The 13,123-nt window shown below is 37.2% G+C and overlaps 1 protein-coding gene across 4 annotated transcripts in view; it reads right to left on the bottom strand.

Annotated features, from left to right (window-relative positions):
- st14a (ST14 transmembrane serine protease matriptase a) overlaps positions 1-13,123 on the bottom strand; it is a 34,369-nt gene that overhangs the window by 1,831 nt on the left and 19,415 nt on the right. For all 4 annotated transcript variants that reach the window (XM_081372826.1, XM_081372827.1, XM_081372825.1 and 1 more), the window contains 12 exons: positions 12,496-12,668; positions 10,723-10,755; positions 9,437-9,671; positions 9,178-9,314; positions 8,974-9,077; positions 8,778-8,869; positions 7,662-7,798; positions 7,374-7,478; positions 7,173-7,280; positions 3,777-3,890; positions 2,773-2,889; positions 2,493-2,673 (listed from right to left, as the gene is read on the bottom strand). In XM_081372826.1, the coding sequence (XP_081228952.1) occupies positions 2,493-2,673; positions 2,773-2,889; positions 3,777-3,890; positions 7,173-7,280; positions 7,374-7,478; positions 7,662-7,798; positions 8,778-8,869; positions 8,974-9,077; positions 9,178-9,314; positions 9,437-9,671; positions 10,723-10,755; positions 12,496-12,668 (1,536 nt within the window). The remainder of the gene's footprint in view (positions 1-2,492; positions 2,674-2,772; positions 2,890-3,776; positions 3,891-7,172; positions 7,281-7,373; positions 7,479-7,661; positions 7,799-8,777; positions 8,870-8,973; positions 9,078-9,177; positions 9,315-9,436; positions 9,672-10,722; positions 10,756-12,495; positions 12,669-13,123) is intronic.

The following is a 13,123-nucleotide window of genomic DNA, read 5'->3' as shown; positions in this document are numbered from 1 at the left end:
ACAAATGAAAACAGTATATTCATTATATTAAAGCTACACTATTTAACTTTGTTTAAAAAAAAAAAATTATTCAAGTTGGCACAAAACGGAAGTTGCAATAGTCTTTATTTATATATATATATATATATATATATTTATATATACACACACACACACACACACACACACACACACACACACACACACACACACACACACACACACACACACACACACACACACACACACACACACACAACCAATGATACTATAACTTTTCTTAGAACTTCTTTCAGCCATATTTCTTATTCATTTTAATCAACTGGTGTTTTGGTGATTGTTTAGTGAATGTATTAAGTCAGTTCTGCTCAAGTTTACACAGGAAAACCAGATTTACTAAACTTGCTGGCAAATTAGCGTGAAAAGCGGCTAAAAGTGACGATGGGAAGTTCTGTGGGTGATTTACTGACAATGTGCAGATAAAAAAACACAGACGCAGTAGTTCATTTCCATTGTGACCAAAGCAGTCTACCAAGAGCAGCACAACAGCCCTGGGTCGCAAACATGCAGCAGAACCAATGATAATCAGGTGTGGCTCATCTACTAACAACACAAATGCAGCAAATTAAAAATAACATGGCTTAGCCAGCAATAAGTTTGGATAATGTCTTCCTCAAGGTATTCCAAATAAATGAACATGAGTGGAGAAAATTTGTGTTGGAAGTACAGTTGTAATCGAAATGATTCAACCCCCATTGCAAATCAGATTTATTGGCAGACATTTTCTGTTTTGCTTTTTCAGCTGTTTGCAATGAACATATCAAACTGAAGTAATTGAAATTGCACAACACAACAAATGTTTCAAGTGGTTTCTCCAAATTCAACTGAAAATGCAACTTTCAATGACTTCTGCAGTTTCAAAATTAACAGCAGCAAAAATCTGCAAAACAGGTGTTGTCTCAAACACACCTGATGCAAATCAAGAGCTTCATTAGTTGCACCAGGTGTGCTTGAGCTAGAACACATGAAATATCCAAACTGAACTGTTGAGTGTCACATTTGACTGCATGTTAGAAATATGGCTAAGTCAAAAGAATGGTCTGAAAAGTTAAGAGAAGATATCATCACCCTTCACAAACAAGGAACAGGATACAAAAAGAAAGCGAAAGAATTAAATGTTCCTAGAGACACCGTTGGAAACATAGTTCGCAAGTTCAAAGTTTAAGGAACAGTCAATGGCTGGAACCAGATTTCTGAGAAGGCAGGTTCAGAATAACCCTCGAGTGAATGCAAAAGACCTGCAGCAAGACTTGGTGGCAACAGGCACTGAGGTGTCAGCTTGCAGAGACGTACACCACTACTGACCCAAAAGCACAAGAAAAGTCGGCTTCAATCTGCTCTAAACCATATGAATTAGCCACAGGCGTTTTGGGATTCTGTTCTGTGGAGCGATGAAACAAAACTGGAATTTTTCAGCCCTGTGGATCAGCGGTATGATGCTCTGGGGCTGCTTTATATCCTCTGGCACTGGAAACCTGCAGCGTGTGGAAGGCATGATGGATTCATTTTTGTATATCAGGAAATCCTAGGAGAAAACGTCATGCCGTCAGTGAGGAAGCTGAAGCTTGAGCGTGGTTGGACCTTCCAGCAGGACAATGATCCCAAACAAATTCCACCAAGGCTTGGTTGCAGAAGAAGTCCTGGAAGATTCTACGGTGGCCATCACCGTCACCTGACCTGAACCCCATAGAAAATCTCTGGTGGGATTTGAAGGCGGCGGTTGCAGAACGCAAACCCATGAATGTTACTGAACTGGAGGCCTCAGAGACGCTGCCAGAAACTGGTGTCTGGTTATACATCTCGTTTGCAGAAGGTCATTACAGCAGAAGGGTGTTCTACTATGTATTAAAGATGCTTGCCGCCATGAAGAGGATGAACAATTTTGAGACTGTAGAAGTCATTAAATGTTGCATTTTCATGATTTGGGGAAACCACTTGAAGCATTTGTTGTGTTGAGCGATTTGTTACTTTTATGTGATTTCTTCATTGCAAACAACCTGATTTGCCATGGGGATTGAATCATTTTGATTAATACTTTAACTATTACAGCAAGTCAAGAGCAAAATGTTTTTTTTATGGTGTTAAATAATAGTACTATAGTGCAAATACCACTAAATTAACTAACGCAAACCTTATTAAATCATGCATGATTTATTTAAATTTTCCTCTCCCCTCCCCTTTTCATCTGAAAGGGAAACTCCTACTAAGGTGAAAAATTACTGTGTCCATGCTTTTTCATTGATAATTTTTCACTACATGTCTTTAGTAAATCCTGACAGTAGTTTAATGCCAAATGAGTGTTTGCGCTGGTGCAAGCTGTAAGTAAATCAAAGTGTCACAACAGTTTTTGTGAAACATTTTGCTCTAAAGATTTTTATTTTTGTTGAGTTAATGAGCTTCTAAAGTAAAAGATGTAGATAAAAAAAGAGAGAAGAGAAACAGAGGAAACTCACTTGATTTTGTCGTCTTGTACACAGTGGGCAGCCGTCACAAGCCAGCGTTCATTGATGATTGAAGCACCGCAGACATGAGCCATGTTTTTAACGTGGAGGCTGACCTGCCATGGGAACTCGCCCACAACTGCGTCCTCCCCACCCACAACACGAGACGACTTGAAAGCTTTCTTGCCACAGTCTAGAGAATAAAGAGGGAGAGATAGAAATCAACTTTAAACCAAGCAGGATACAGAAATGAGAACAGAAGTATGTGTGTAAGGATGTGAATGACACATACTGCAGTTGGACTCATCGGAGCCGTCGCCACAGTCATCTATCCCGTCACACTGAGGGTTATTTTTGGTGACGCATTTGTTGTTATTGCACGAAAAAGTTGGGACTGTACAAGACAGTTCTTTAAGAAAGAAAAACAAGCATTAAGAATGACTGAAAAGAAGGAAAGTGTTTCAAATTTCAGAATATTTTCCGTAAAATATATTTTCTAGTTTCAATCGATAAAAAAGAATTAACTAATTAAATCGCACGTTTTTCAGTAATTAAATCACGAATAATCACACATAACATTAAAGTTTTTAATATATATTTATGTTGTAATACTTTCACATTCAATATCCAGAATAATGTATAAACAACATAAAGACAGTATATTTTAAATATGTGTTTAATGGCATCTTTTTACTAAGCACCGTGAATGAAGGCCAGTATCAATGATACCAGTACTGATACTGATGTCTCTATTAAATATATATTTTTTTCTCAATTATAGCCATTCAACATTACAGTATAAATGAAAGCTATAATTTTTAGCATTAATAGGCTTTTTAAAAAAATAACTTTTCATTTAAGTGAACAAATTTCACATAAACCCATATAATAAACGTCACATTTAGCTTTGCCTTTAATATATCAGGGCTTAACGCTATGATTTTTTCCTACTGGCCCAGGTGGGCCGGTTCAGAATTGTACCTGCTTTGCTAAAATGCACCAAAAAAGAGATTCTTTTTTAATTGTTTTTGACCCATGTAACCTTGTAAACAGTGCTTTAAGATTTTCAGGTAGGTCTAACAGTTAAACAAACAGAAATGTAATACAGATTTTAGTCTGTAACCCCCCACCTCCCACCCCCACGTATTTCACTTTTATTTTGTGTAATTTTTTACAGCCCTAATATTATTTTCTGAATATTTTAAATGTGATCAAAATTAAAATAATGCTAAAATTAACTTGATGTTTAGATTGTCCGATCAAGCTTGCATCATTCTTTATCTAAAATATAGTCACCTCTTTTACATCCATCTTCATCTGAGCCATCGCTGCAGTCACGATTCCCGTCACACTTCAGCTTCTCGGAGACACACTGATCGTTACTGCACTTAAATTCTCCAACCTTACATCCTGCCAAAAAAGAGGACAATTAAGTCAAAGCAAGTGTGGAGATCTGTTTCTGTGTGGGAGAGAATGATAAAGAGAGAGATAGAGGCTGTATCTGAAACAGAAGACAGTCGCTTAGCTGCCTGGTCTGTCAACAGAGGAGCATTAAAGGTATAGCGGAGGATTTTTTACTTCCGGGTGGATCACCTATACTATTGGTCCACCTAATTGTCAATCATTCTGGTGAATCAATCAAACTTTTCAAAAAGTGGAGAGGGCGGGTCTTATCTAAAATTCGGAAAGATCCTCCGCTATACTTTTAAAGGGGTGGTATAATGGTGGTATATGTAAAATAAGTCTCTGTTGTCCCCAGAGTGTGTATGTGAACTTTTAGCTCAAAATACCCCACAGAATTTTTTTTACAGCATGTTAAAATTGTCCCTTTTTGAGGGTCAGTAAAAACACGTTGTTTCGTGTGTGTCCCTTTAAATGCAAATGAGCTGCTGCTCCTGGCACAGAGGGCGGAGCTTCAAGAGCTTGGTGTGTGTGTGTGTGTGTGTGTGTGTGTGTGTTAGCACCTCCGATTACCTCAGGCAGACACGCACTAAAATGTCAGAAACTGTTCTGCCTTTTATGTTTAAACTGGAGTCGGACAAAGATGGAGAGACTCAAGAAGTGACAACAACGTTTCTGAATGGTTAGTTGATGAATGTATGTTGCTGATGTGGAGATAACTATCTTCAAGTCTTTGATATTCTGTCATGATAATCTATAAAATTGCTCGTGTGGGAACTGTTGTAAGATGCCAACAGAGTGACATGCTATTGCATTTGTGTTATGTACTGTATTGCATGTGAAAAGACGGATGCGACAGCAGACTCACAAATGTGCTTTACTACAACAACTCTTCCTCTTCTCAACATGGACTGTGTGTTCCTGGAGGCGGGGTTTATGTAAATTTTAGGGTTAGTGATGTCACTAAGACGGGAGGAATGTCGTGTAGTTCCTACCAGCCATTTGTTGTAGTCCTTAAAAAACAATTTCTTTAAAAGCAAATATCTTCCTTTGCTTTGGACTTTGAGCGTTGTAACTGTTTATGCTCAAATAGCAACATTGCACACTAACTAAAGTTAAAAAAGTTAAATTATAACCAACCACCCCTTTAAGTCCTCATGAGGAAATGGGACTCATTTTGGACTAATTTCCATGTCTCAATAACAATGTCTAATAACCTAAAACAGGGTTTTCTTACTTTACGCTATGAATTTATCAGTAACACTTCATATCTATCATTAGGGACATTAACCCTATAAAGCCTGCTGAATCATATTTGATACATGAATCAACAATCAAAACTTTGTTGAAAAAATCTGTACACAATCTACTATATGCATATACACTTTTTTTAGGAAGTAATTGTAAGAACGCCCACCTTCAGGTCATGCTACGCATGTCTTTATGCTGAGAAATCTCTAATGATTTTCATAAAGTAAACTTTCATATTGTTATCAATATTTCAACATGAACTCTTACTGGACTGAAGCAACTTAGGTTTGCTTTACTTATCTGTAAAAAATATATTTTTTAGATGCATGTATCAAATACGATACATCAGGCATTAGAGAAACGTTTATTTTTTCACCTCTCAGTCATCATCGTATTGCGTTGCATTATATGTTTAGTGTCCCCCTCACGCAAAAAAAACCCTATATAGCTTTGATCATAAAACAAATCAATTTGATATCCTTTTACTAAGATATTATTGGGAGACATAGTGACAACTGATATTTACTGTATTTGCAATTTATGCAAGTAGTCTATTAACCAAGTTATCAAATTTCATCAAACTTTGTGGCCATATAAACAACATCTGCACCAAATTGCATATTTTTGCTCAGTTTGGGCCACTGAATAACATTGATGTGTTTTCCTCATCAAGTATGAGCTTCATAATCTCCTATATAATACTATATGTGCCATAAAAACCTTTTATTGACTATTATTTCATACAGCAGTGTTTTAATAAAAATCTAAAAAAAAAATCTTGTTATGAACTGCATCCTATTTTCCATTATTATAGTTAACTACGCAAAGTGATATGGAACTGTAATGTGGTCAAGACCTGCCTGGAACTACTTTAGCTGTGCGTTTCCCTGAAAATAATTTCACACCTTAGAACGTTTGTCAACCAATCAGATTCAAGCATTCAACAGCCCCGTAGTATGAAGTGTTTTAGTGGCAGTGTACTAACATAACTACATTAAACAGATCATAAATTAAAGAAAATGATGCTGAATGATGATATTTCTAACTATTAAATAATGTCTAATTTTATGTTTTATATATTCTTTATTTATGATATATTCAGACTCTCCACCTGAACTGTCCATCGGATCTAGAACAATTTCAGTAAAGCTTTATAAATAACCAAGTAAACGAAAATGCTGATTTCTTGGTAGAAATGGCTAGAAATCTAAAAGAAAAACTCTATAAAATGTACAGAATTTTTGGTGAACAATTGTCAAACTGCATGTACAGGATTGTGAGAAATCATAAGCCGCGTTTCCACGAATATTACCCGGAACAATTTGTCCCATGAATTTTTTTTCCCACCAGACCCGTTGCTGTCTGCGTTTCCATCAGGGTCTAAAGTACCGTGAAGATAAGGCAAATTAGTCTGGTGACGTAGGACTGCGCGCAACTTTCCAGTTTGATTTTGTCCTCCACATATAAGCTTAATAAAGCCTGAACCTCATCATCGGTCCATCTGTCGTACTTTTTAAACTCCATTGTTGATTCGAATAGCAAACAACTGTTACTGCACGCACCACAACAGACTTTTAAAAATGGTGGTTGAAATAAAATGCTGGTGGAATCAACCAATCAGCATGTTCAGCGCCTAAGTCCCACCCCTGAAAGTTCCTGAACTTTGAAAAAGTACTACTTCGCGAGCAGGGACTTTCGGAGGGGAACATTTTTAACCCGAACTTCATTTAGACCTTGGTTCCTGCGGTGTAAACACACAGAGTACCACCCCAACATCCCTATTGTCCGGGGGAAATTCCTGCGGTGGAAACGCAGCTATAGAGAATGAAGGATACATCTAAGCTGTCTTCTAAATCTGACCAGATGAAGTCATCTTTGTTTATAGAATGTTAAAAAAAGCAATGAATTAAGATGCATCTTGATGACTTTTTCTTTTATTGCTTGTGGAGGCAGCATTCTTCAGCTTTCAGATGCAGCCAGAAAGAGATGAAGAGGAAGTAAATGGAAGGAAAAGAAAAGATAGAGGACAAAGGGTCTTACCACAATTAATCTCATCTGTACGATCTCCACAGTCATCTACGCCATCACACTGCCAGTACATGGGCTTACAGAAGCCGTTTTTGCACTGGATCATGCTGGTGTCACATTCTGAAATACGAACCATCCACATTCAATCACAGTGTATGCCTGAGCTAGAGGGCAAGTGTGTTTGATTAAAGACAATGTTCAAGGAACACTTACGGCAGTTTCTCTCATCGCTGCTGTCCCCACAATCGTTCCAGCCGTCACAGCGCATTGTTGGTTTTACACAGCGTTTGTTGCTGCAATGGAACATCTCCGGGCAGGCTGAGAGATTCAGAAACTGAATTAACTTTCTAATGTTCACATTGACACCACTTTAAAAACTGTAACAGCACCATCACTGGCATCAGTAAGTCTATTTTTTCCACCTCAGGCCAGACTACTACTAAAATGGTCAAAAATGTGACCCAGTTTTTACCAGTTAACCATTTTAATGCATTTACTTACGGTCAGTGGGCTCATAGGCCTCAAAAGTGGCGCTAAAACCTCGATCTACATATGATGAGTCCGAGTAGAACACAACAGTCATCTTGCTACTGTTGCCGGTAACCATATGATTAGCTGGCAGCTGCCCACACAATTTGCTGCAAAGTAATAATAAGCATGTAAGTTAGAGTCTGGATAAACAGAGAATCGTATTTTTCTTGTTTAAAATGGAGATGACAATTCTCCCATGATTCTGAACAGACAACTAAACAAAATAACATTTCATTTACTAGAGGTTCTGACAAACTGTTAATTACTGCAGTCTATTAAAAAAAATTATACATTCATTTTCATTTGAAAAAATCAGTTTGAATGTATGATTTAATGGCTGATAAATACTTCACTTGTTACATTACTGGATGAATTAGCTATTTGAACGAATCTCTTGAATGAATGATTCAATAACAAATGCGGTCACTTACTGGCGTAACAATGTAACTGATACAATCTTTATTTGAAGCATCAAGTTACTTTCAGTAGGTGATTTACTTTATTTTGACCGCTACCGTTGAGTTATTGTAACAGCAATATTGATACTGTGTGATCGAAAAGACAAAAGGTTTGTAAAGCTGTTAAATTAAATTAGCTGTTAAATGCCTATACTTGACTACTGCTCTCTCTGGGTCAGCGTCAGCACCAAAGCAGATTTTAATCAGTGTGATCGTACTTGTCAAAGGTTTAACAGACAAAGATGAATCATTTAGGAATAAGATCGCATGGGTGTTTGAATAGAGATCGCATTCTTTTAACTATTAATCGTGATGCAAGTATGAAATCTTCAGCTAAATGAATGGTGCAGCCGAGTGGTTCAAGATCAAATGAAGAAGAAACCTCACTAAATTTGAACTCTGTCTGAAAACGAAACATTTGTTGTGTAACCTTTTCTTCTAAAAATAAATAAATATTGTTTTAAGGATGTTTTTTTTTTTTTACTAGAAAACAAGACATAAATACAGACCAAGATCCAAAAGCGAAATGTCCTCTGCTTCATCAGCACTCTTGGAGAAACGTCAGATCATTCAGATCGGACAAAAGACATTTCTGTGAAAAGTTTAACTGAAGCTCTAATTTACTGACCTCTTACCAGCAATCTGCACATAATCTGCACAACTCTCTGTTGAAACCATAAACTTGGGGAACTTCAGCTTGATGAATTTGCCAACTGGAACCTTTAAACAATAGATACAGATGAGTGCTCATAAAGCACCAAACACTTTTATAAAAGTGGTTCATCAGGACATGAACTGGTTCAACATGAGTGTTTGGGCCTCACCTCGATGTCCCACTGACATGTTGTGTTGGGGGAGTAATAATTAGGAAAGTTCGGTGATTGGAAACTACCAGAGGATCCAGTCAATGATCCACCACATGTGATATCTGTTGAAAGGGAAGATCCAGTGAGAGATAAAAAAAATAAATATAAAAAATACAATCAGTCAAGTATGTTTTTGTTCAGCCAGCCAGGATTGATCTTTACCATCTCGCTTGATCTGAGAGACACGGGCTCTGAAACCAGGATAATTCCCTTTATCGTTGGTTACCAAGGTGACCAGCATAACATTTCGAGATGAGATGAAGGTTAGAGGATCACTGGGAGAATAGTAGCCACACTTCCTGTTTGAGAGAGAGAAAGAAACTCAATTATGTTGAAATTTCACACCTATGTTGATATTTCAGTAGCTTATTCAGCCACCAGATGGCGCTACAGCCACAAACACAATTCACCATTCCCTTACTCTGCCATAAGGAATTTATCCACGGGAACCAAAGAGTCATACACTCTCACTAAGTCATTTGCACAGTTTTGTTCCAGGTTGAAGGTGTCAAAAGCCAACTTCAGCGCATAGCCCTGGTCTCCCCGAAGCTGCCATTGCACAACAGAGTTTGGAGGATATGGGGAGTCAGGGAAACCCGGTGATTTAATGATCTCATCCACAGTACCTCTGGCGTGCTGGGAGTATCTAGTACTTGCTAGACATAAGGAAAACAAAAGGTTATTCTTATACATTTATTATACACTGTACAATAATAAGTATGAATGTGCTTAGGAAATTAATTCCTGTTCCAAAACCTCCTGAACTTGGAGCCCTATGATTTCTGCAATGCACAAAACTGTTCTCAACGTCTGCCGTCACACTATATCAGGACACGCCGCATGAACTTCATCTCCAGAGCTGCTCTGGCAGTTCACCTCATCATTTCAGCTGAGAAAACTGGTAAGATACACTCCAGCCAAAATAAAAGTTTGGTTTAACTTGAAGAAATTATGACAGAAATATTACTATTTTACAGTACAATGTACTTCTCAAATAAAACAGCTTATTAAAATTTTTTTTAAGGAATCGCAACATTTTTCGTGCTGCAGTTTGTTTGCCAAAAAAATGAAAGGAAACGCTCAAATTTAATTTTAATACATTTTAAAATGTTTATTAAATTGTTAAAAGGTTTATGCATTCATTTGATTCCTACTGGTTTTGATAATACATTTTGAATTAAATCAGAAAACGGTTTTATTATCATTATTATTATTGTTCAAATAATAATATTTTTTTATTTTTTTAAAGTTATGCGAAATCAATTGATTAGACATCCTTTGTTATTAACCAAATATAACTTAACTTTAAATGTTCACCAAGCCTTATGATTAAATTTTATATTTGAAATTGACAACAACTGTCTCACAAATTTTGTTTCTAAATGCTTAAATCAAGGCTGGACCAGCCACTTTCTCCCATTCATAGTAATATGAGTGTAATATGAGCCTTTGTTTATCTCAAGTCTTTGATAGGTTGATCTCAAGTCTATCAAGTCTACCCATCTCTGATTTATTTTTTCACTAACCTTGTTGCAATGCATTATCAGACTGCTCATGGCGATGCTGCCTTAAGTTACCTTATGGAATAGCCTTCATGTCAGGACTCAGGAGCATACCCATGATACCTTAAATTGCTTGATATGGAGGCAGTTCACTAGGTTTTGGAACAGACAGTATTTGAGAGATGTATGTAATGGACTAACTCACTCCTGGCATTTGAGAACAAACGTGTGTCCAGAGCTGTTAATGAAAGATTGACATAGTTATAATGAATCTGGCTGAAGACAAGCATCTGTGCTTCAGTATCATGGACATTCAGGTTTTTACATGATAGCATGCAGTCTAGAGATCAGTATCTGGATGAATCTCACAAAACATGGGAAGAACAAGGTCACATTTCACCCACAATCACAAAAAACAAAAAAAATATATAATTTTTTTTGTTTTTGTTTTTTTGCTCAGGGGAAATTAAACCTACTTTGTAGGAAAAAGTATCTTTCATGACAATAATGCACACATCCCCTAAATCTAATTACTAAATTCAAAATAAAATAACCGTTTACACAACACCATTTTCAACTAAAAAAATGGGTTTCAAAGTGCAAGTTTTTGAAAATGATACCAATATCATCTCCATAAACTTTTTTTGAAAGAAATGTTTGAAAACGATGACGTCATGCGCATGTGTATTACGTGTTCGGTCTATAGGCGTGTAGTGTTTCTTTACAAAGTGACATCGCCATAGACTGGCCTGGCATGAATAACACAGCGCGTTTAGTTGTTTTCGTGGATCATCCGTGTGAACGGGAATCATTTTGACAACGTTGTGGTCTGTACGCGAAAAACACAAAGGAAAAACTTCCATTTTTAGCACACTGTTGTCGTGTAAACATACCCTAAATAGATGTTCCTTATCGCCCTACAGTACATCATGCTCTTTAAGATCACAAAACTCAAGGCTTCTGGTAGTACCTAGGATATCTAAGTCCACTAAAGGAGGGAGAGCATTTTCGTATTTGCGAAATATTTTACATTTACATAATGCATCTCATAAGTTATATTAGATCAAATTCACATTAACCATCTATTGCTCAAAATGTTATAAACACCAGCTAAGTTCATTATGTTACATTTACTTTTCTGTTTTATCTCAATATGCCCATCCCGAGGTAACTAGAGACCAGTTTGGATCCAGCTTCTTAAGAACATTTCGGATGACCCAACACCTGTGAAGAGATAAGGCTAACCCCCGCGGGCGGGCATCCGGCGGGTGATGTGCTAATATTTGCTGCAACGGGTGAACGATCTGTTTACATTGTCATTTGCAGTTCGGGTTGGGAATCAATAGGCAAGGGCGGACTGCGGGTCCAAGAGTCAAGACTATTTCAACTCAATTCGGTACCCACCGATGGACAGCTGCTTTCATGCGGTCCCGTGTTTAGATGTGTTCACATTCTGTAGTGCGAAGACCGTCAAAGGTTTCCAATTACAACGCAATTTGCAGTTGTACTCATAACTCATAATGCCTAATGTTGGTTTGATTTATTGTGTTACATGAGAAAATATATTTTTTTGTCTACCTGATGTATATTTAATGCGGGTGCGGTTCGTGGTCGGGTACGGAATTAAACAAGTGCTGCTGTCGGGTAACGGGTCGGGTGTTCTGTTGAGTTCTGCAGGCGCGGGTTTACCAAACAGGACCCGTGCAAGACTGCTTCAGATGATGCCAACTCTGAATCAACATACACAACTGCCAACTGCCTCCGATAACAGATTACTCTAAATTGTAATGTAGAAACAGGCATTTTCGGTTAAGCTGCTTTGAAACAATGTGAATTTTTAAAAGTGCTATACAAATAAATGTGAATTGAATTATGCAAATTATAATTTTGAATTTGCAGAAAAATATGCTCTACACATTTAATGAGATTCATCCATCTATCCAAACTATCTAATGGATGTACTATGAACTTTTATTACCTGAAGACACAACATGATCGAAGATCAGGGCACCTGGTTTCTCCCCACTTCTGCGTATAGATTTACTGGAGCTATATTTGTTATTTAAGTTGCTCATAGCCTGTTCCACCGCTGCGTCCTGCCCCACTGGAACAGTAAAATCTGACTCATAGTAAGCTATTACACTGCCCTCACTGCAGGGAGACGGAGAAACAGGCAACACTCATGAGTCTGACCATCTAACAATATAATAATCATAAGGGAAAAAAAGGCCAATTTTAATTTCACAGCAGACACACTTCGATCACTGAATTCCTGTGGATAAATTTGTACTTTTTGGCGAAAATTAGCCAAATAATTTTATTTTGAAAATCGGTTCTTGATAGTTTCGTTGATGTCGCTGAACAATTTGCCTATTCATTCTGCTCTTTGATTTTGTGAATAAGCCATGCCATGCAAGCAAATGAAACTTAAAGTGCCCCTATTGTGCTATTTTAAGTTCCTAATTTTGTTTTGGAGGTCTCCTATAATAGGTTTACATGCATCCAAGGTCAAAAAACACTTTAATTTTCTTATATACATTGCAGCATCACTTCATTTCTCAAAGAGACTAAAAATGGTTTGTTCGAAGATTCAGTCGCTCTGTGAG

This window comes from Scardinius erythrophthalmus (genome assembly GCF_964197995.2).
Source record: "Scardinius erythrophthalmus genome assembly, chromosome: 8".
NCBI lineage: Eukaryota > Metazoa > Chordata > Actinopteri > Cypriniformes > Leuciscidae > Scardinius > Scardinius erythrophthalmus.
Note: the sequence above shows the minus strand (reverse complement) of the source record. Positions and strands in the feature narration are given on the sequence as shown.